General features: G+C 40.5%; 1 protein-coding gene and 1 long non-coding RNA gene across 11 annotated transcripts; one reads left to right on the top strand and one right to left on the bottom strand.

Annotated features, from left to right (window-relative positions):
• Positions 1-1,606: 1,606 nt before the first annotated feature.
• Positions 1,607-22,194, bottom strand: LOC115164155 (kelch-like protein 20). 10 transcript variants are annotated; one of them, XM_029716366.1, is made up of 9 exons: positions 21,879-22,194; positions 18,682-18,748; positions 18,121-18,274; positions 15,052-15,235; positions 13,344-13,487; positions 12,957-13,090; positions 4,503-4,714; positions 4,101-4,207; positions 1,607-3,804 (listed from the first exon to the last, which is right to left on the bottom strand). In XM_029716366.1, the coding sequence occupies exons 2-9, from the start codon at positions 18,727-18,729 to the stop codon at positions 3,726-3,728; spliced, it is 1,062 nt and encodes a 353-aa protein (XP_029572226.1). In that variant the 5' UTR covers positions 18,730-18,748; positions 21,879-22,194; the 3' UTR covers positions 1,607-3,725. The 10 variants fall into 10 exon arrangements, with proteins under 10 accessions (XP_029572226.1, XP_029572232.1, XP_029572230.1 ...); XM_029716372.1 differs by having other exon boundaries at positions 18,121-18,258; XM_029716370.1 differs by lacking the exon at positions 18,682-18,748 and having other exon boundaries at positions 18,121-18,278.
• LOC115164157 (uncharacterized) lies at positions 4,540-9,043 on the top strand. Its single transcript, XR_003869882.1, has 2 exons — positions 4,540-4,628; positions 8,848-9,043. It is a non-coding gene; the product is annotated as an uncharacterized LOC115164157 (long non-coding RNA).
• Positions 22,195-24,582: the final 2,388 nt, after the last annotated feature.

Here is a 24,582-nt window from a genome sequence, read left to right as displayed (position 1 = left end):
CCTGTCCTCAGTAACTATTCCCCTTAAAATAATATATTAATGTTCTGTGTAGGGTGTCCAATCAAAACGCATATGATGACCAAATAGTCCAAACCTCATGTCTCTATCATACTCCGTTGAAAGGCTATTGGACTTTCTACCCTTGTAGGGTGGCCAAAATTAGGGTGACTAAATCAATGGAGGCAAGAGAAAATAGGCAATATTGCACAGCATCGCGTCAACTAGGCTGGATCCTGTGCGAGAATGAAGGATGCCTGACAGGCTCACTTTCACGTTGAACTCCGCATCTTTCTTTTCGAATCTGCAGGACCTAAAACTAAAAATCAGTAAGATAGATATCAATTTTGAGACATGGCATGTAGGCCAAGTATTTTCATACTTTAGTATACACTTTTCATATTAATGCGAAATTCCTGTACTTTTTCGAAGATTACCCACAAAAACAAGGTATCTCTGAAATGTCAATGGAGCACCGAGTTTACCGCTGGCTTTTTATTTATGCTACCTGCGAAAAGAACTTTGAAGACGACCACCACAACATTTCGAGAAAGTTGCGTCGAGAAAGCCGCACCGCTATGTCAACAGAGCTCAGTGCTTATTATCGGGAGGGGTCCACCTACGGCATCATCTCTCAGAGCAGTCATCCCTCAGGGTCTCTATGCTGCCATCTTTTGATGTCATCTCTCAGTGCAGTGCATCTTTCAGCAAAAGTGGGGGTTTCGAAACGAGTGGACGTTTCGAAAGGGACCACATAAGGAGAAGTAGGGGGTTTAGAAAGGTGCAGTGGTGTAAAGTACTTAAGCAAGTGTAACCGATGTGAAATGGCTAGTTAGTTAGCGGTGGTGCGCGCTAATAGCGTTTCAATCGGTGACGTCACTCGCTCTGAGACCTGAAGTAGCGCGGCTTTTGTGGCGCGATGGGTAACGATGCTTCGTGGGGTGTCAGTTGTTGTGTGCAAAGGTCCCTGGTTCGAGCCCAGGTCGGGGCGAAGAGAGGGACGGAACCTACACTGTTACATTGATGCTGTTAGTTATGGTCTGCAGAAATGACAGTAAGGAATTGTCTATTCACTCACTGTGAGCTATGTTTTTGATTGTTACCTACTCTTAGCCATGTATGTAACGTTAAGTGTTTCATAAATACAAATGCTAGCGAACGTTAGCTACTGTAACTTGTAAAAAATGCGTTCATTTTACTATGTATTATTAATAATTGAATATTTAAATAATAATAATAATAATTTAAATATCAAGTCATGGCGGTTCGAGTAGTTATGGAATTCCAGCGCTTCTAGTGTTGACTCTTTTTGAAATTCCCACTTCTCCTTAAATGGTTCTTTTTCAAAACCCCCATTTCTCCTAATATGGTTTCTTTCTAAACGCCCACTCCTTTCGAAACCCTCCTCTTTTTCTGATAGATGCACTGCACTGAGAGATTACATATCAGTAGGTGGCAGCATCGAGACCCTGAGGGTTGACTGCACTGAGAGATGACATCGTAGATGGACCCTATTGTTATTAACAGACGTATTAGCTTATAAACTCCGACTTGTTGGATATGCTGTTAATTAAATGTTAGAGAAAGACCCCACTGGACAATTCAGAACATTAATAATCATATTTGTCTTGGTAAAATGTATTTTATAACATACTGTAAGGAAGTAAAATTTCATCACCAAAGCCTGTTTTTACCTGACACCCTATTCTGTGAAAAAGAAGTCACTGAGACTGAACTGAATGAATGGTACAACACTTGAGAAAACAGCAAAATGACTTCAAATGCTGGATATTTTGTCAATGCTAAGGGGGGACTGCTTGATGATTCCAGCATTATTACTTTCAAAGCCTCTCAACCACTCAGAACTTTCCCATGCCAACTATTCAGCCATCACTCACTTATCTTCCTTTAAAACCAATTTCTTCCACAGATATCTTTCTCCCTGGATGCAGTTGTCTTATAGTTACAGTTTACCCAGGGCCATTGTTTGCTTTTAGCAAGTGTTTATGTAATTTACAGCATATCGAATGTTGTAATTTCTGATTGCTAGGGTGTGAGATCAAGGCTGTGACACACGCACGCACGCACGCAAATACACACACATGCCTGCAAAAAAACCCCCACTTTCTGTGTATTTACATCGATTAGAGCTACAACAACAGCTCCATTTACTGCAATCAACAATCTGAACTCTAAAACACAACAGTACTCAAGGTGACATAACCCAGCTAGCACATAAAGTTCTGAGAACAGTATGTTTCTTAGAGCTTGGTGAGGGCGTGGTTGTCCTATGGTTAAATTGCATACAACCTCCCCACAACTTTCTGGGAATGGTGCAGGATAGTTGTTTGGCTATGGAACATTCTCAGCACATTTAACCTCTACAGGATCGGTTTAAGGAACTTGAAAAAAAAAATCTTAGTATTTCATTACTTTTAAAGTTGAAACACGGTTACATATAATTTACATGTTGGTAATGTTTTAGGAACGTTCTCCAACTGGTTTGAAATTGGGAATGTTCTCAAATAGTTCAGAGAACGTTAATAAGAAACAACGTTCTTCTGTGGGAATTTCAGTACTTCAGCATAACGTTTCCTACAGGTTTCCTCATGGTTCTATTTAAAGTCATGCTCTCAAATTGTTCCAAGAATGTGAAGAAAACATTTTATAAAATCCACAAGAAAACTTTTTAGTAACGTTCAGAGAACATTCTAAGAATGTTATTTAAAAAACATATACATTCTGTTCTCAGCATTAACAAAACTCTCTGTATCCTCTATCTTGCTAAGTGTGTTCAAGTGTGTTGTCCTTGCCCACTAACTGGCTACACCTGATCTTAATGAGTGCTTGTTTCCTTTGAAATGGGGTCTGTTTGAATATATAAAAATAAACAGATTTTTATGCATTAAAAAACATGGCATGTTAGCTCCATCCTGGTGGCGCAGTGGACTAAGGACAGTTGTTTGCATGATAAATGCCTAAAGAAATTAATTTCCATGTTTTCTATCTGTGCTTGGAGTTCAAAAAAGTTAAACCAAAATAAGCTAGCAGTTTTATTAAAAGTGTTATTGAAACATTAATTTAAAGTTTTAAGGAAGTTATTCAAAAATAACCTATAATTTCTGTTCTCAGAGCATTAATTAAACCTCAGAGGAAAACATTCAAGGAACCAGAGTAAAACATTCTCAGTTAGAACCTCCATGCAAACAAAAAAATAAATGTTCCCAGAACAGGCAACATTTTTACTTCTGTTCTCAGAACTTTTAAAAAGCTTTCAGTTTTACCGGTCAGGAAAAGTATGGCTTCGTTCCCGCAACCAATATAAAACCAAAAACATACCAAAAACATACATTCCCACAACTTCCAAGGAACCAAGTGTGCTAGCTGGGTAAGGTGTCATTTGGGACACAGCCATACACATCCTAACTGACTTTTCTCAATCATCCTTCAATGTTCCTATCCTGCCTTTCCCTTCATCATACACTTATCAATAAACTATTTCTATTGAAGAAGCATAACTCTATTTACAGGAGTCTAACAGTTGCTGTCGCAGAAATTCCATACAGCTTCCGCTGTAATCGTCCTATGTTACATAGTCATATCATTTTATAAATCATATTTGTGGGTATGATTACTACTTGGACATACACTTAATAAATTATAAATAAATAAATAATATAATAAATATTATGAATCCATAAGGTATTGTCCATCAACGTTATATCCAGTTACAGGCTGTAACCATGTTTTGTGTTCAACATGGCAACATGGCCTCCTGGATGCTTGGTCTTCATGCTCCCAAAGTGTCTGAAAACAAAGCAGGGGGAAGAACTTACATTATTATCTTAAGAAAATAACCAAAAGAAATATACTCCCCAGTCTAACTGCATAAAATATGTATAAGAGTCTCCTCTTTCATTAGAACTTGGCTGATGATGAGCCAGAGCCGCAGAGAGTATGCAAATAGAACAGTCTTAAAAAGCATCTGCAGTGCACACTACAGTAGTTACTAGTCTTTCTCTTCCCACAAAATAAAGCATATTTCTTGATCGACTAGATACAACTGATTGTGGCCACTCCACCTAATACTGTACATACTGTACCTCCATGTGTTTGACTCGTGGTTGTATACTTCTATTGTTTTCAGATTGGTAATGCCATCAGAGCCTCCTACAGCCAACAACGACCCATTGAACACCATCAGGGACATCTGAAAAGGACAGACCGGATAGGAGCACCAGTGAGCCACTAGAGCTAATGTGAAAGGTTGACTCAGCAAGATGATATCATCATAAACAAGGAGACAATTTCCCACAATTTCCCACTTACAGACATCAACATTAACAGTAAACAAATCTGACAAGGGTGTAATTATTGTCTCTTAGAAAGGATGTGTGCTAAGAGACAGTAATGGGCATCTTAGGAGATCTGGGAACTGTTGATATGGGAAGTCGTCCAATAACCAAGAGGGTGGCCAAAAAGGGTGTGTGTGACCAATCACTTACGTTGTTCCTCTTGCACCTCATGTGTTTGACGGGGGTCCATCTCAGAGCGTCTGGATCAAACTTCTCTGCAGCGCTGAGCTCCAGGTTGAGGTCATCCCGTCCTCCAGACACAAACAGACGTCCCAGGTACACACAGCAGCCAGCGTTCTCTCTAGCGGTCAGCATGGGGGGGCACACATACCATATCCCGTCCAAGGGATTAAAACGCTCCACTGGGGATCACAGAACACAGACATATACAGGTCATAAACAGATACAGCCCACAAAATACGTACGGACCTTGAAAAAGACACAGGGCAGACACATGGTCATGGATGAGGTCTTTTAGGGGGAAATACAGAGACAGCACCAATGATACTGCAACAACAGCACAATTCAAGTATTGTCGTTTTCTTCATCTGTTTCTGGTTAGTGGGCTAAATCTCACTGAAATAGAATTAAACAGGTTATTGGACTCTTACTGGATTCTTACTAGTTTATCTGCAGTAACTGTAACCTTTGTTGTCAGATTCTTGCCCAGCTAGCAAATAACGTTCTGAGAACCATATGTTTCTTAGAGCTTGTTGAGAGTGTGGTTGTCCTATGGATATTTTGCATACAATCTTCCCACAACTTTCTGAGAATGGTGCAGGATAGTTGGTTGGCTTAGGAACATTCTCAGCACATTTTAAGGAATTACTTTAACAAAATGTTTCCTAAAAGTTCAAACATTGTTACATTTAATTCCATTTTTATTAATGTTCTAGGAACGTTCTCCAAATGGTTTGACATTGTTAATGTTCTAAAATTTTTCGAGAACGTTAAGAAACAGCGTTCTTCAGCTTCAGTTAGTACTTCAGCATAACGTTTCCTACAGGGTCCCTCATGGTTCTATTTAAAGTCATGTTCTCAGATTGTTCCGAGAAGCTAAGAAACAACGTTCTTCTGTGGGAATGTCAGTACTTCAACATAATGTTTTCTAGAAGTTTCCTCATCCTTCTATTTAAATGTCAGTACCTCCACAGAACATTCCACACAAGTTGGATTGTGAGTTCTAATAACAACATGTATATAAAAATTATAGCATGTTGGATGATATTTCTTTTATAATAAATACATTTTCGATCCAACCTCCAACTAAAAAACTGAAGTAAATAAAGTCCTCGATAAAGGACTACAAAATAAATGGTGGACAAAACAGGAATTTAAATATATATCTGTCCCAAAACATACAGTTTCAATCATTTATGGTCTGTTTAAGGTTCACAAATCAACCACAGACCCCCAATTAAGACCTATCGTTTCAGGTATTGGCTCCCTAACAGAAAAAAGTGTCTTGTTATGTGGACTTTCACATTTATCCATTAGTCAAACAGTTGACATCTTCTTTAAAAGACACCTCACATCTAGTGCTTAGTAAAAACTATTTTCTATTTGATACATATTATTATCTACAGTACATACTTTTGGAACAGCAATGGGAACTCCACTAGCTCCCAACTATGCAAATCTCTTCATGGGGAAATTCAAATTGTATTTATTTATGAAAGTATCCTTACAAAGATTATGTTAAATATTGGACCCGCTATATACAGTGCTTTTGGAAAGTATTCAGACCCCTTGACTTTTTCCACATTTTGTTTCGTTGAACTCTTATTCTGAAATGGATTAAAAAAAAGAATCCCCCTCATCAATCTACACACAATACCCCATAATGAAAATGCAAAAATAAGTTTTTAGAAATCTTTGCAAATTCATTACAAATAAAAAACTGAAATATCACATTTACATAAGTATATAGACCCTTTACTTAGTACTTTGTGGAAGCACCTTTGGCAGCGATTACAGCCTCAAGTCTTCTTGGGTATGACGCTACAAGCTTGGCACACCTGTATTTGGAGAGTTTCTCACATTCTACTCTGCAGATCTTCTCAATCTCTGTCAGGTTGGATGGGGAGTGTCACTGCACAGCTATTTTCAGGTCTCTACAGAGATGATCGATCGGTTCAAGTCCGGGTTCTGGCTGGGCCTCTCAAGGACATTCAGAAACTTGTCCCGAAGCCACTCCTGCATTGTCTTGGCTGTATACTTAGGGTCGTTGTCCAGTTGGAAGATGAACTTTCACCCCAGTCTGAGGTCCTGAGCTCTCTGGAGCAGGTTTTCATCAAGGATCTTTCTGTACTTTGCTCTGTTCATCTTTCCCTCAATTCTGACTAGTCTCCCAGTCCCTGCCGCTGAAAAACGTCCCCACAGCATGATGCTGCCACCATCATGCTTCACCTTAGGGATGGTGCCAGGTTTCCTCCAGACGTGACGCTTGGCAATCAGGCCAAAGAGTTCAATCTTGGTTTCATCAGACCAGATAATCTTGTTTCTCATGGTCTGAGAGTCCTTTAGGTGCCTTTTGGCAAACTCCAAGTGGGCTGTCGTGCCTTTTACTGAGGAGTGGCTTCCGTCGGGCCACTCTACCATAAAGGCCTGATTGGTGGAGTGCTGTAGAGATGATTGACCTTCTGGAAGGTTCTCCCATCTCCACAGAGGAACTCTGGATCTCTGTCAGAGTGACCATCGGGTTCTGGGTCACCTCCCTGACCAAGACCCATCTCCTCCGATTACTCAGTTTGGCCGGGCAGCCAGCTCTAGAAAGCGTCTTGGTGGTTCCAAACTTCTTCCATTTAAGAATGATGGAGGCCACTGTGTTCTTGGGGACCTTCAATGCTGCAGAAATGTTTTGGTACCCTTCCCCAGATCTGTGCCATGACAGAATCCTGTCTAGGAGCTCTACAGACTATTTCCATCGACCTCATGGCCTGGTTTTTGCTCTGACATGCATTGTCAACTGTGGGACCTTAAATAGACATGTGTGTGCCTTTCCAAATCATGTCCAGTCAATTAATTTACCACAGGTGGACTCCAATCAAGTTGTAGAAACATCTCAAGGATGATCAATGGAAACAGGATGCACCTGAGCTCAATTTTGAGTCTCATAGCAAAGGGTCTGAATAGTTATGTACCTTATGTTTTTACTTTGTCATTATGGGGCATTGTGTGTAGATTGATGAGGACATGTTTTTATTTAATACATTTTAGAATAAGGCTGTAATGTAACAAAATGTGGAAAAAGGGAAGGGGTTTGAATATTATCGGAATGTGCTGTAGATGATTGCTTTAATGATCTGGACTGGTTCCGATATTAAATTAAGTGAATTTCTTAACAAAATGAACTCTATAGAGTACAATCAATTTTCTTCACTATGGAAAATAACATTAACTCTATACATTTCTTAGATGTACTTGTTACAAAGAAGGGACAATCTCTAAGTACTACAGTTTATAGAAAACCAATAGATAAAAATGCCAAATTGACAGCTGATAGTTATCACTCTCTCCCCCTAAAAAGAGGTTTTACCAGTAAGCCAACATCATAGAGTGCGTTACGTCTGTGACACAGAGAGGGAATATGATAGACAACCAAATTCTCTCATTGAGCGTTTTCGCTTGAAAAGATACCCCAATATCTGCCTTGATAAAGCTCAAAAACAAGTTAAAAGTTTGATCAGAATCCAGTTTCTTAATAAATCTCAACAAAAACAGAATAAACAGTTTTCTGTAAACTTTATTCTGTACTTACTTTCAATGATAGCCGTAATGGCATCAAGTCAATTGCCAATAAACATTGGCACATATTATCATTTCTCCTCTTTAAATTCTGTCTTCCAGAATCCATCTTTATTCACCTATAAACGATCAAGAAATCTATCAAACATATTGGTTAAATCAGAGGTATTCAGAGAGAGTAAAGAGGCATTCATAAAATAATGCTTCCTTTGTAGATCTTTTACCCCTTGTACCACCATAAGGAAATGTTCTAATTTTGTATGCTATCAGACTTCTAGGACCTATGAGATAAAGTCATGTATAACTTGCACTACTAAAGGAGTTATTTATATGTTACAGTGTTCTTGTGATAAGATTTACATTGGAAAAACATCATGTGCCTTGAAAGTACGTCTTGGAGAACAAAGATCCACTATTAGATGTCAAGATATCACCTCGCCTCGAAAAAGTTATTTCCATCACGTAGAGGAGGTGACTATGACAACAAAATACTCCAAAGAGAAGCCATGTGGCTATATCAATTCAATATCTCCACACAGTTTAAACAAAGAATTAGATTTTACCTCCTTCTTATAAACCACATTTAAGACTGTTATACAAGAATAATGTCCTGATGTCTTTTGTTGTGGGCTATATCAGGAATTGATATTATGTATTTAGGTGAGGGGTCACCTGGGGCGATTGATTTGTGAGTTGCCTTTTGTGCCTGCTCCCATACCCTATAATTCTGTATTTCTTTGTGACTAAGTTGTATACAGGTAGACCAGAAAAGCCACATCCCTGATTGGCAGATGAGTAGCAACCCCGGTTAGAAGAACCTGCTGTTCATCTGTTGTTCTTTACAAATTCAGTTTTGAATTAAAATAAATGAAGAAGGCTGTGAAGCTGAAATGTTTGTGTACGCCATCCCCGATGCAGTGGAAATAATAAAAAACATAGAATAATGATGTAAGCTTTACACAAAATCTTTTTGAGTGCGAACCCATTACACCCCTTGGTCATTTCACACAAGTTCACATGGATGTGACTCTATTTAATGTCTTATTTTTACTACATTCTGGGTTCTCAAAAATTGTGACTTAAGCAATGTTCTCAGAACGTTCAGAGAAAGTATGGTTATCTTTTATGTCTGTTCTACATATTAACATCAATTAGCTCTAAATTTCGTTCTCAGAACATGAAGAAAACCTTCCATGAAAACCACAAGAAAACATTAGTAATGTTCAGAAAACGTTCTAAGAATGTTATTTAAAAACATATACAGTTGAAATCGGAAGTTTACATACACCTTAGCCAAATACATTTAAACTCAGTTTTTCACAATTCCTGACATTTAATCCTAGTAAAAATTCCCTGTCTTAGGTCAGATAGGATCACCACTTTATTTTAAGAATGTGAGATGTCATAATAATAGTACAGAGAATGATTTATTTCAGCTTTTATTTCTTTCATCACATTCTCAGTGGGTCAGAAGTTTACATACACTCAATTAATATTTGGTAGCATTGCCTTTAAATTGTTTAACTTGGGTCAAACGTTTCAGGTATCCTTCCACAAGCTTTCCACAATTAGTTGGGTGAATTTAGGCCCATTCCTCCTGACAGAGCTGGTGTAACTGAGTCAGGTTTGTAGGCCTCCTTGCTCGCACATGCTTTTTCAGTTCTGCCCACACATTTTCTATAGGATTGAGGTCAGGGCTTTGTGATGGCCACTCCAATACCTTGACTTTGTTGTCCTTAAGCCATTTTTCCACAACTTTGGAAGTATGCTTGGGGTCATTGTCCATTTGGAAGACCCATTTGCGACCAAGCTTTAACTTCCTGACAGATGTCTTGATATTTTGCTTCAATATATCCACATAATTTTCATGCCTCATGATGCCATCTATTTTGTGAAGTGCACCAGTCTCTCCTGCAGCAAAGCACCCCCACAGCATGATGCTGCCACCCCATGCTTCATGGTTGGGATGGTGTTCTTCAGCTTGCAAGCCTCCCCTTTTTTCCTCCAAACATAACGATGGTCATTATGGCCAAACAGTTCTATTTTTATTTCATCAGACCAGATGGTGTTTATACTTGCGTACTATTGTTTGTACAGATGAACGTGGTACCTTCAGGCATTTGGAAATTGCTCCCAAGGATGAACCAAACTTGTGGGGGTCTACCATTGTTTTTCTGAGGTCTTGGCTGATTTCTTTTGATTTTCCCATGATGTCAAGCAAAGAGGCACTGAGTTTGAAGGTAGGCCTTGAAATACATCCATAGGTACACCTCCAATTGACTCAAATGATGTCAATTAGCCTATCAGAAGCTTCTAAAGCCATGATGACGTTTTCTGGAACTTTCCAAGCTGTTTAAAGGCACAGTCAACTTAGTGTATGTAAACTTCTGACCCACTGGAATTGTGATACAGTGAATTCTAAGTGAAATAATCTGTCTGTAAACAATTGTTGGAAAAATTACTTGTGTCATGCACAAAGTAGATGTCCTAACCGACTTGCCAAAACTATAGTTTGTTAACAAGAAATTTGTGGAGTGGTTGAAAAATGAGTTTTAATGACTCCAACCTAAGTGTATGTAAACTTCCGACTTCAACTGTACATTCAGATCTCAGCATCAACAAAACTCTTTATCCTCTATCTTGTTAAGTGTGTTCAGGTGTGTTGGCCGCGCCCATTAAATGGCTTTGGGAAACCATGGCTAGTGGACTAATTCCAGGGATAGAGAACAGAGGATCATAGGTTTGACTCTCACTGACGCTGTGTCACAATTTAAAAAACTGTTCCCATGAATAATGCCTAAGCAAATGTATTTCCACGTGTCCTACTGTATCTTTGCACGGAATTCAAAAGGTCCAATGCATACGTTTTTATCTCAATATCAAATTATTTCTGGGTAACATTTAAGTACCTTACTGTGATTGTTTTCAATAAAAATTGTTAAAAATAAACCAAAATAACTTCTTAGCAAAGAGCAATTTCTCAAACAATAATTTTGCTAGGACTGTGTAGGAGTGGTCAGAGTAGCAGTTATTGGCAGAGAGGTTTGTAATTCTTTCTTTCTTTTTTCATTTTTACCCCCCTTTTCTCCCCAATTTCGTGATTATGATCTTGTCTCATCACTGCAACTCCCCAACAGGCTCGGGAGAGGCGAAGGTCTAGTCATGCGTCCTCCGAAAATCTAACCCACAAGCCAGCTGCACCAATGTGTTGGAGGAAACACTGTTCCTGACGACCGAAGTCAGCCTGCAGGCGCCCGGCCAAACACAAGGAGTCGCTAGAGCGTGATGAGCCAAGTAAAGCCCCCCCCGGCCAAACCCTCCCCTAACCGGGACAACACTGGGCCAATTGTGCCCGGCCTGTGGGACTCCCGGTCATGGCTGGTTGTGACACAGCTGTACTGACGCCGCAACACTGCAATGCAGTGCTTTTGACCGCTGCGCCACTTGGGAGGCCTCGGAACTCTCTTTCTTATTGGTCTATTAACTAATTTAACGCATGGTGTTGTCACCAGGCAGGCCAAATCTCCATCCCAACAAAACAGGTAGAAATTTCAGGTAATCTTTTCAAGCATCTCTTACACTAAAAGGGCATTATAATAAATGTCACAATTTCACATTATTATTCCAACCTCATAGTATGAAAATATATATAAAACACAGGAAAATCACGTTTCTGATTACACTGGGCCTTTAAGAAAATTATTAATAATAACCATAACAAAGCTTTCACAACATTTAGAAAATGTTCTCAGAATGTTATTTAATTACCTTCATATAACCTATAATTTTCGTTTTCAGAGCGTTAATAAAACCTCCCAGGAAAACTTTCAGGAAACCAGTGTAAAACGTTCTCAGAACCTTCCTGCAACCAAAAAATGAAAGTTCCAAAACAGGTGAAAATTTTACTTATGTTTTCAGAACTTTTAAAAACATTCCGTTTTACTGGTCAGGAAACGCATGGCTTAGTTCCCACAACCAATGTGAAACCAAAAACATACGTCCCCAAAACTTCCAAGGAACCAAATGTGCTAGCTGTGTGTGTTCTTTCTAGCAAATCCCCTAGTGTCTGGGTTTTGTGAAAGCTGAAATGCTTATGGGAATTTTCACAGACAGAAATAAGCACTGACAAGTGGCAGCACAACATAACCCTCCCATGTGTATTTCTGGCAGACTCAGAGGGTTCAAGTATGTGCTTGTGTGTGTGTGTGTGTGTGTATATATGTATGTATGTGTGTGTGTGTGTGTACTGTGTGTGTGTGTGCTCTCTGTCTGTGTATGTGTGTGTACTGTGTGTGCGTGTGTGGTGTGCGTGAACGCAAGTGTGTGTGTGTGTGTGTGTGTGTGTGTTGGTACCAGATAAAATGTCACATTGTTATGCATGACCAAAACTCTGCTACATTTTGAAGAGTGGTTCAAAGCAAATTAATTCCTCTGGATAGCAACAAATACAAACAAACATCTACAACCTTAAAATGTAGAGGCCTTAGGCCTTATACTGTAAGTAGGACCAGGAGTTTTTTCTGACTACATGACCTCACCAAGGCAAACTCTGGACCCTTCCTGTGATGCGTCCAGAGATCAGACATCGAAAGACCCCTGAAGCACAGACACAGGTCAACCATGCAGTCTGTCCTAATTAGAGTTAAAAAATTCCGGTAACTTTCCCAAAATCCAGGTTTTCCAGGATTCCTGCTTGATGGATTCCACATTTCTTTCTTCCCTCCTGATTCCAGGAATCTTCCAATCTGGTTTTCTGGAAAACCTGTCATTTAGGAAAAGTTACCAGACTTTTGCAACCCTAGTCCTAATGTTGTACGTTGAGTATGCCTATCTGTTATCTTATTGTTTTATTTATACCTGTGTTCATGGGTACGTCTTCATCGCTGCCTCCAATCACGTACAGCTGACCCTCCATCACAGCAGCAGCTGCCCCACAACGCTTGCTCAGCATCGGAGCCTGCTTCGTCCAGCTGTTCATTTTGGGATTATACCTAATGGTATACGAAGAATATACAAACATTATGTTTCCAGAACAAAAGTAAGATTCATATGAGCATTAGATAGACGGAGACACAGAAACTATGTCTAAATACATCGTTCAATTCTCCCTTTCCTCTGTCTGTATTCAGGTAAATCACAGAAAACAGGAAGTACCTAAAGAGTATTTAGACATGGCTCTGGCCTTTGTTATTATTTGTCTATCTTGCAACCATCATGCAACAACTGATGATAATATGGCCATACCTGTCAACAGTGTTGGTGCAGACCATGCCGTCATACCCTCCAAGGGCGTACAGGTATCCATCCATCTCCACCAGACACACTCCGCTGCGGGGGCTGCTCAGTGGGGCCACGTCGTTACTCCAGGTATTAGTTTGTGGGTCGTACCTGCAGAGGTAGGGAAGGGAGACAGAAAGGGGGGGGGGATTAGCCTCATGTTTTAGATAAAGCTGGTAAAGACCTGTCTGGTGAACAGAGTTAGCTGTTAATAATTAGTTATCAACATCTCGATCAATGTGATACAAAAAGACTGAAACGTGCTGTTTAGGGATAGTAAAGAGAAATCCCCAAAACACTAACTTAGGTATGAGGAGAAAAATAAACTGTCAATGATGTGTCATAAATTATAGCTCTACTGCAGAAGTGGCAGAGTAAACCCTCAGTTGGAAACCAACATTGTGTTGAGTGACAGAGTGTGTTAGTTTGAGCATGCAATCAGTTAATTGTTCGGAAGTAGCACAGATTGCCGCCAGAGACACATCTTTTCCCTCTTGCAGGGCTCAAAAGGGAAAACGTTTTTAAAAATGTATGCACTCACAACTGTAAATCGCTCTGGATAAGAGTGTCTGCTAAATCACAAAAAAATATAATAAAAAAAATTATGGGAAACCCAGCATGAGGCCTAATCAAATGATGAGATCCCTGAGAGCCAGAGCCCAGGACTTGAATGCTACTCTTTACTGCTCTATGCTGCTGTCTGCTTTCTCTGCTCTGCCTTCAAGCAGACATATGGAAGTAACCATCCAGACCGATAAGAAAAGGTTGAGCTCCGAGGGAACACTACCCACAAGGGATTGTCTTCTAGGAGGTGGAAGATTGTGAAGCAGAGAGGGGGATCACTAGTCTGCAGAATAGTATCACAATTAGCTTCCTTTTCTCCTGAAGTGCTGGATGTTTCCAGGAGACATAATGTCATCCCCACCCCTCACCCCCTTTACCCCACCATGCAGAGGCCTCCCTCCCTCCCCAGTGTCAACCTGTCCCCACATCTATCACGGATCCATCAAAATAACACCCCAATCATGGGGATTCCTCTCTGACTACCCAGCCCCTCTGGACCACCCTCATGCTAGATTACCTCTCAATAATAATCAGTTATCATATCAATGCACTGAAAATAAATGTGCAAATAAAAATATATTTTTGGCCAATTTCTAATATTTAGAAATATATATTTACACACATACTATAAATATGAGTCAAACCTGTGACATATATTTATATTTATTTTCTACAACATAAATTTACATTTCAAAATATCAGGACATAATATCACAAACATTTAATGAATAAAGACATAGAAAAACATTCCTCAACATAGATAATGTTCTAATTACTGACTGTGTGCACCTGCTAGAAAACTATGTGAGCGCTCTTCAAATCAACAATCTGCGGTGGTGAGTACAGGTCAGCAGATGCTTTTAAACTTTGTTATAATTTATTCTTGCGTGTGATCTTTTATATTACCAATGTAGGATATGTCTAGCATTAAGAATGTGTGCTTGAAATCATTAGCAACATGAGCAAACATTAGGAAACATTTGCAAATTGCTTTGGCACAATAATGAAGGAATGGCAATGGAGTAGAATGTTCAATGTGAATGCTGAAATAGGAAATACAAGTAAAGCATTACCAACAGTTCTATGGGCAGCCATCTTAAAACGCCTTTACCTGTCCACATTGCTTTTGTAGGTGACGCCATCGGACCCGCCCACTGTGTAGATCTTCCCATACAGGCCGCACACGGCCACATTACCACGGTGATTGATCATGGAGGCCATGTTCTTCCACTCATTCTCCAGGGGGCAGAACTGTTCCACTGGGCAGGAGGGGTCCTCCTGGGTCCAGCCGCCCACTGACAGGAGATACGAGGAGAGATGCATTTGTGAGTGAAACCAGTTGAGGAGTTTGTTACTTTATGGACAGGCCTGTATTTACCTGGTAATATTGATACTCGTAATTAGAATTGTAATGATTTCCTTATGACTGCTCCTCTGTTTCTTTGAGATTCATTAACGGGTACTGTATATCTTTTCATCTATTTTTAATTCCACTATTAACATGACTGCTCACAACTAAGGCTCACTCACTTACTACTACCTAACTGTTTAACCTAGGATATCTAAAGCACGAATAAAAAATCTTTGCATTCTCAAAAACACTGCAGAGTTTATTTTAGTTCATCATTCACACCCATAAGCGCCAGTTCCTTATTCAGACAATTAATATGATCCGTCCTCTCCAAAAATACCAGTCCTTAATGCCTGAGGGTAGGGATAATTTATGATGTGTCACCCTCTCACTTTCAGGCCTGAACACTTAGCACTTAATGCCCTGGTCCAATCTTCTAGCTCAGCTGCCTGACGTGTGACTGTAAAGCAGAGCTGTCATTCCTCCATGTCAAGTGAACATATCCAGCGAGGCCCCGCACTAAGTACAAAGATAATGCTGTTTAATTTGGAGTGCTTATCCCAAAAACTATTGCAGACTGAAGTTCAGAAATGTGTTGATAGATACGGTGCACTTTGTTCTTTCTTTACATTTATTGAATTCAATATATTTCAGCCAGCCCCCCTGATCATATCCACCAAGTGTCAAACTGAATCTAAGATAGCTATGACTTTTACTCACATCAACCAATGCCAGACACAATCTGCATACCCATGGCATTGCAAGAACATATCACATTTTAAAAATGTTATTTTTAATGTCCAATTAAACCTTAAACCAAAGAGCATCTTTATTCAACATTTTTGAAGATCTAGTACACATGCCGCTTTCCCCATTTTTCATATTTTTTTTTTCTCTATAGGATTTCACATTTATCCAAATTGTCATGACATGCCATAGACACAAACATACCTGCATATAACATTTGGCATCCACCCTTTCCTGTGGAGTTAAGCAATGGCATTTTCCTTGATACAGTGGAAGTCGGAAGTTTATATACACATAGGTTTGAGTGATTAAAAATCGTTTTTCAACCACTACACACATTTCTTGTTAACAAACTATAGTTTTGGCAAGTTGTTTAGGACATCTACTTTGTGTATGACACAAGTCATTTTTCCAACAATTGTTTACAGACAGATTATTTCACTTATAATTCACTGTATCACAATTCCAGTGGGTCAGAAGTGTACATACACTAAGTTCATTGTGCCTTTAAACAGCTTGGAAAATTCCAGAAAATGATGTTATGGCTTTAGAAGCTTCTGATAGGCTAATTGACATCATTTGAGTCAATTGGAGGTGTACCTGTGGATGTATTTCAAGGCCTATCTTCAAACTCAGTGCCTCTTTGCTTGACATCATTGGAAAATCAAAAGAAATTAGCCAAGACCTCAGAAAATAAATTGTAGACCTCCACAAGTCTGGTCCATCCTTGGGAGCAATTTCCAAACACCTGAAGGTACCACGTTCATCTGTACAAACAATAGTACTTTTGTGCGAAAAGTGCAAATCAGTCCCAGAACAACAGCAAGGGACCTTGTGAAGATGCTGGAGGAAACAGGTACAAAATGATCTATATCCACAGTAAAACGAGTCCTATATCGACATAACCTGAAAGGCCGCTCAGCAAGGAAGAAGCCACTGCTCCAAAACCACCATAAAAAAGCCAGACTACGGTTTGCAACTGCACATGGGGACAAAGATCGCACTTTTTGGAGAAATGTCCTCTGGTCTGATGAAACAAAAATAGAACTGTCTGGCCATAAATATCCACAAATTTCTTGTTAACAAACAATAGTTTTGGCAAGTCGGTTAGGACATCTACTTTGTGCATGACACAAGTAATTTTTCCAACAATTGTTTACAGACAGATTATTTAACTGAGAATTCACTGTATAACAACTCCTGTGGGTCAAAAGTTTACATACACTAAGTTGACTGTGCCTTTAAACAGCTTGGAAAGTTCCAGAAAATGTCATCGTGGATTTAGAAGCTTCTGATAGGCTAATTGACATCTGGTCTGATGAAATAAAAATAGAACTGTTTGGCCATAATGACCATCGTTATGTTTGGAGGAAAAAGAGGGAGGCTTGCAAGCCGAAGAACACCATCCTATCCATGAAGCACGGGGTGGCAGCATCATGTTGTGGGGGTGCTTTGCTGCAGGAGGGACTGGTGCACTTCACAAAATAGATGGCATCATGAGGCATGAAAATTATGTGGATATATTGAAGCAACATCTCAAGACATTAGTCAGGAAGTTAAAGCTTGGTCGCAAATGGGTCTTCCAAATGGAGAATGACCCCAAGCATACTTCCAAAGTTGTGGCAAAATGGCTTAAGGACAACAAAGTCAAGGTATTGGAGTGGCCATCACAGAGCCCTGACCTCAATCCTAAAGAAAATTTGTAGGCAGAACTGAAAATGTGTGTACTAGTGAGGAGGCCTACAAACCTGACTCAGTTACACCAGCTCTGTCAGAATAAATGGACCAAAATTCACCCAAGCTTGTGGAAGACTACCTGAAACGTTTGACCCAAGTTAAACAATTTAAATGCAATGCTACCAAATACTAATTGAGTGTATGTAAACTTTTGACCCACTGGGAATGTGATGAAAGAAATAAAGCTGAAAGAAATAATTCTATCTACTATTATTCTGTCATTTCACATTCTTAAAATAAAGTGGTGATCCTGATGGTGGTGAACTGACTCTACGGCAGTCTGCAGAGTAACTGTCCACATAAATTGAACATAAGTGAGCACGTCTTTGAGGGAAAGTTACTGACCTATGTACATGACGTTGTTGAACACCTCTTTAGGGGGGAGTTTGGAGTGTTGTCTACGCAGGGACATGGAGCTTGGGATGCCATGACGACCACCAACACCCCCTTGTCTGTCTTTATGCATCATGACCTCCTGTGTGTCTGCTTCCCCAAGGGCCTCCCTCACACACACACACACACACACACACACACACACACACACACACACACACACACACACACACACACACACACACACACACACACACACACACACACACACACACACACACACACACACACACAGGATCAGAATGAAAGTTCATGTAATGGTTAGTAATAATTTACGTTTACCATCTTCAAATTACCTGGTATTTACTCATATCAGATTTATTACAGACTTTATAGGCTGTCACCAATAGGTCAAATATGCACACCCTGTACATACCAACATACTGTACTCATCATAATTCATTTTTATTAAGCATAACATTTCTCAGCTTTCGAAAAAGTTCATCCCGAGAAACAGGAAAATGTCTCTGTACTGTGGCATTTTCTTGGACACTATAAACTGCACCGTCTTACCAGTAATACTTTAACTACCGCAACAGACATCACTGCATGTGTTTTCATTCACCATTGTGCTGTCTCTCTTAAGCAGAAGAAACTCTGATTAGAAAACATCCACATTAATATTCAGAGATCAAATGAAATTGTATTAGTCACATGCGCCGAATACAACAGGCGTAGACCTTACAGTGAAATGCTTACTTACGAGCCCCTAACCAACAATGCAGTTTTAAAAAATACAGATAAGAATAAGGAATAAAAGTAACAAGTAATTAAAGATCAGCAACAAAATAACAACAGCGAGACTATGTACAGGGGGGTACTGGTACAGAGTCAATGTGTGGGGGCACCGGTTAGTTGAGGTAATATGTACATTTAGGTGGAGTTATTAAAGTGACTATGCATAGATGATAACAACAGAGAGTGGGAATGCAAATAGTCTGCAATAGCCATTTGATTACGTGTTCAGGAGTCTTATGGCTTAAGGGTAGAAGCTGTTTAGAAGCCTCTTGGACCTAGACTTGGCGCTCCGGGAACCTCTTCCCGTGCGGTAGCAGAGAGAACAGTCTATGATTAGGGTGGCTGGAGTCTTTGACAATTTTTAGAGCCTTCCTCTGACACCGCCTGGTATAGAGGTCCTGGATGGCAGGAAGCTTGGCCCCAGTGATGTACTGGGCCGTTCGCACTACCCTCTGTAGTGCCTTGCGGTTGGAGGCTGAGCAGTTGCCATACCAGGCAGTGATGCAATCAGTCAGGAGGCTCTCGATGGTGCAGCTGTAGAACCTTTTGAGGATCTGAGGACCCATGCCAAATTTTTTCAGTCTCCTGAGGGGGAATAGGTTTTGTCATGCCCTCTTCACGACTGTGTGCTTAGACCATGTTAGTTTGTTGGTGATGTGGACACCAAGGAACTTGAAGCACTCAACCTGCTCCACTGCAACCCCGTCGGTGAGAATATTTTCTTGAAGTCCACAATTATCTTCTTTCTTATGATCACATTGAGGGAGAGGTTGTTGTCCTGGCACTGCACAGCCAGGTCTCTGACCTCCTCCTTATAGGCTGTCTCGTCGTTGTCTGTGATCAGGCCTACCACTATTGTGTCATCTGCAAACTTAATGATGGTGTTGGAGTTGTGCCTGGCCGTGCAGTCATGAGTGAACAGGGAGTACAGGAGGGGACTGAGCACGCACCATTGAGGGGCCCCTGTGTTGAGGATCAGCGTGGCAGATGTGTTGTTACCTACCCTTACCACCTGGGCACGGCCCGTCAGGAAGTCCAGGATCCAGTTGCAGAGGGGGGTGTTTAGTCCCAGGGTCCTTAGCTTATTGATGAGCTTTGAGGGCACTATGGTGTTAAAAGCTGAGCTGTAATGAATGAATAGTGTTCTCACATAGGTGTTCCTTTTGTCCAGGTGGGAAAGGGCAGTGTGGAGTGCAATAGAGATTGCATCATCTGTAGATCTTTTGGGGCGGTATGCAAATTGGAGTGGTTCTAGGGTTTCTGGGATAATGGTGTTGATGTGAGCCATGACCAGCCTTTCAAAGCACTTCATAGCTACAGACGTGAGTGTTACGGGTCGGTAGTCATTTTCGCAGGTTACCTTAGTGTTCTTTGTCACAGGCACTACGGTGGTCTGCTAAAACATGTTGATATTACAGACTCAGACACGGAGAGGTTGAAAATGTCAGTGAAGACACTTGCCAGTTGGTCAGCTCATGCTCGCAGTACACGTCCTGTTAATCCATCTGGCCCTGCGGCCTTGTGAATGTTGACCTGTTTAAAGGTCTTACTCACATCGGCTGCGGAGAGCGTGATCACACAGTCTTTCAGAACAGCTGGTGCTCTCATGCATGTTTCAGTGTTATTTGCCTCGAAGCGAGCATGGAAGTAGTTTAGCTCGTCTGGTAGGCTTGTGTCACTGGGCAACACTCGGCGGTGCTTCCATTTATAGTCTGTAATGGTTTGTAAGCCCTGCCACATGATGAACACATGACAGTCATTCATTCATTACACACATAAAAATGCACACATTCACCACACAACTCCAAGAATTACTAGAATTACCCTGAGATACATATATGTCTGCCCCTTCTACCCTACCCAGCAGCCATGCCAGCCTCCAGCTGTGTCATTCTGACTCATACGTCCCAAAAGCCTGCTGAAACCCTAACCCCTGTTAATGCTTCTTTACAATCCTCATGCTTCTTTAGACACTGTATGAAACACAATTGGCCGGATTCCTTTCCAAAGAGCACCGACAGGAATGTCTCTGTTTAGACTTAGAGGACTAGTGGTGTCATACATACAGACATAGAGTAAAGAGATGGATTGAAGAAGAGATATAGAGAGTGTCTGTGTTGAAGATATACTTTATATTGCTGGACATTACTGGAGACCTTTTGTCCTTTTTGAGATACAGTACAAAGCAGTGGAGTGGTGAAATTCATAGTCACCATATCGTCACAGGGGCATAGAGCTGTTATTGTCTGACCTGACCCTATCAGCTCTCGCTCTGAACCTCTCACTCTCCCTGATCCTCCCTTAAAGCTCCAATAGCGACCTGTATGTCCATTTATATTTCTATGGACACCGCAGAAATACCTAAAGTTGTCTGAATATTTCCTTTAATGTGAGTCAAAAGAGGCACGGCTAAAAAAAACAGATCAGTATCACTGTTATCTACCCACACAGAAGATAGCTTCACCATTGCAGCAACTACTGACCAGAGAGTTACTGTTCAGAGCAGATGGTGAAGTAGCTGGAATACGTGGCTTACTGGGTAAGATCGACATTATGCTTAATCAGCTTTGAAAAAATCTGCTGAGCCAGACAGTGACACAACATGTTGGTGTAGTTGGCTTCCAACTCCTACTCATATTTTACATTAGGTTAAAATGTTAATTCACCTTTGAAGCAAGTGCATCAGTTAATATGAACTGCCAATACTGGATGAAATATGAATTGTGCATCAGCCAGCCTCAAGGGATTGACTTTTTCAGCACGCCTTAGACTGTAAAACAGCAGAACCAAGGACTCCCTAGTTTGGGAATTTCAATATTCATGCAGATTTAAAAAACATAGCATTCACAACTTCTAAACATACATGCTCAAGTCATCATCATTTATAGACATACTTTGGGGAGAGTTGGAAGAGTTGTATCCTCTTGGCAGAAAATGTCTTAATAGAAATTAACACATAGACAAACACTCACCAGGAAACAACACCTCCGGTATATTGGCCAAGGACTCAACGAAGCCTGTAATATGAATCCTATAAGACAGACACCCAAGGTCTGAAAAATAAAGTGTGAAAGTAATATCTAGTTCCTGTTATTCTCCAGGTGTAAATAGTAGTTTAGCCTCTTGTAGATGTTCCCCAAAGCCCCACGACAGCCCTGAGCCAGAGTCCTGGGAACCATCAATGAGCCCCAAACCCTCGTAAGAGGCCTTTAATGTTGTCACTTATGCAACCCTGGCCCTTGGCAGCACCCAGCTCAAGGCGTAGTCTAAGTATCAAGTCTTTCCATTTCCATCGTAAACCGGGCACTATTTTTATTTTTCAGGAGGCCAAAGGGTTCGGTGGAGGACGTTAAGTTAATGCTGACACTTAAATTTCATAAGATTTTACAGGTGGAAAAAATGCAGATGGTAAGGTACTCTCTGTTGAGCTATTAAAATCTTACTCTGGCTGGAAAGAAAGGCACACACCTGTATAGTGCCAGCTTTTCCACCCTCTTCAGTGGTTTTCATATGGAAATAAATATTATATATTGAACAGAATGAGGGAAAGTTATGTGTTTCAAACAATCTGAAAAATAGGGATTTAATATAGTTTAATAGAGGAAAAGGGATAGTATACTGTCCCACCGCCATGTGCGATGGAGTTTCTCAATCACACCCTGGCACTCCCACACTCTTTTTTGCTTATTTATCAGCGATAATAAATTGATCTTTATTGTACATGAACGCTTCTGTAGATTATTTTGGATTACTTTATTTGGAAACCGCGAAGGTTGCACAAAGGTCAATAGAGGGTAAATTAATTTACAAAATATAGCTGTGAGCAGCAATGAACGGGATTCACAGGATGACGGAAAGGACACAAGATCAGTTGGATAACAAAGCAAGCACTCTATCATGTAGGAACTATCTTCCTTCATGTGCAATTAGTGAAGCACTATCATGTTTATCTCTAAATACCACAAGGATGACAAAAGTGAAGTTTAGTTTAGTGCTATAGGTTGGTTATCTTTGAATGCAGAAGGTATTCATTCTTAAAGTCATTACTTAATGTATTGAGTTTATATACCAATTCTGGGGTTAATTTGACTAATGGTTCATGTTAAGATTATGTTCATATTGTTCGCCTACATATTTTTAATATTTGACATTTTAGTAATTTACCAGATGCTCTTATTCAGAGCAACTTACAGTTAGTGCATTCATAGTATGTACATTTTTCCTCAATAAAGAAGTTATCAGCAAAGTCAGTGCTAGTAGGAAAAGTCAACTATCTAATTTAGGACCGCTTTCTGGAGTCTCTTTGCATTTCCAATGTATCATCACGTGTTTCTCTGTCTGTACCTCCTGTGCCTCTACCTGTTGCTTCGGCATGTTGTTTTCCAAAGTTTTACTTTGTTTTATAAAAAAATAATAATAACTGTTTGTGTCAACACCTGCTACCAACTAGCGAGATAGCTAGCTAACTAGGTTGCAATGGAGACCGCTTCGCCTGGAATAGCTAACGAACACTTGCAGCACTGTAGAAGCTGTGTTTATTACATTCTTGTCCGGGACAATTTGACAATCCGGAGTTTCAATGCGGCAATTGTTTGCTAGTGGAGGATTACAGGAATGAGGTGAAAGAGTAAAGGGGGCTATGCTTAGCAAGCAAATCTTAATTCTGTGTGAATTTAATGGGAAAACACAAATTGGAATAGCTTCGCTGCACTGGTGCTTGATCTACCTGCACCTACATCGCTGGGATTGCCTGTGTCCTATACGCTGACTGTGAGTATGTTTATAAAGAAGTGCATTGGAGATGTTCTACCCGCTGTGACAATTAAAACCTACCCTAACCAGGAGCCGTGGATGGATGGTGGCATTTGCGGAAAACTGAAAGCACGGTCCACCGCATTTAACCATGGAAAGAGGTCTGGGAATATATCTGAATATAAACAGTGTAGCTATTCCCTACGCAAGGCAATCAAACAAGCTAAATGCCAGTACAGGGACAAGGTGGAGTCGCAATTCAACGGCTCAGACATGAGACGTATGTGGCAGGGTCTACAGGAAATCACAGACTACAAAAAGAAATCCAGCCACATCACGGACACCAACGTCATGCTTTCAGACAGACTAAACACCTTCTTTGCCCGCTTTGAGGGAGAGGTCGTGGCCCGCTAGCAAGGACTGTGCCCCCACTTCCTCTCCTTCTCCGTGGCTGACGTTACAACATTTTAACGTGTTAACCCTCGCACGGCTGCTGGCCCAGACAGCATCCCTAGCCGCGTCCTCAATGCATGCGCAGACCAGCTGGCTGGTGTGTTTACGGACATATTCAATTGCTACCTATCCCAGTCAAATCAAATGTATTTGTCACATACACATGGTTAGCAAGTGTTAATGCAAGTGTTAATGCAAGTGTTAATGCAAGTGTAGCGAAATGCTTGTGCTTCTAGTTCCGACCATGCAGTAATATCTAACAAGTAATCTACCAATTCCACAACAACTACCTTCTACACACATTTTTACATTTTAGTCATTTAGCAGACGCTCTTATCCAGAGCGACTTACAGTAGTGAATGCATACATTTCACACTTTTTTTTTTTTTTGTACTGGCCCCCCGTGGGAACCAAACCCACAACCCTGGCGTTGCACACACCATGCTGGCGTTGCAAACACCATGCTCTACC

The sequence above is a fragment of the Salmo trutta genome, chromosome 27, assembly GCF_901001165.1.
Source record: "Salmo trutta chromosome 27, fSalTru1.1, whole genome shotgun sequence".
Classification (NCBI taxonomy): Eukaryota; Metazoa; Chordata; class Actinopteri; order Salmoniformes; family Salmonidae; genus Salmo; species Salmo trutta.
The sequence above is the reverse complement of the archived record's forward strand: the minus strand, read 5'-3'. Positions and strand labels throughout refer to the sequence as shown.

Coding starts and splice junctions, on each gene's coding strand:
- LOC115164155 (XM_029716366.1), bottom strand. CDS start 18,729: ATGAAAACACATGCAGTGATGTCTGTTGCGGTAGTTAAAGTATTACTG. Junction 13,488..15,051: donor TACAAAAGCAATGTGGACAG/GTAAAGGCGTTT, acceptor CTACCTCTGCAG/GTACGACCCACAAACTAATA. Junction 4,208..4,502: donor TGAGGTGCAAGAGGAACAAC/GTAAGTGATTGG, acceptor TGTCCTTTTCAG/ATGTCCCTGATGGTGTTCAA.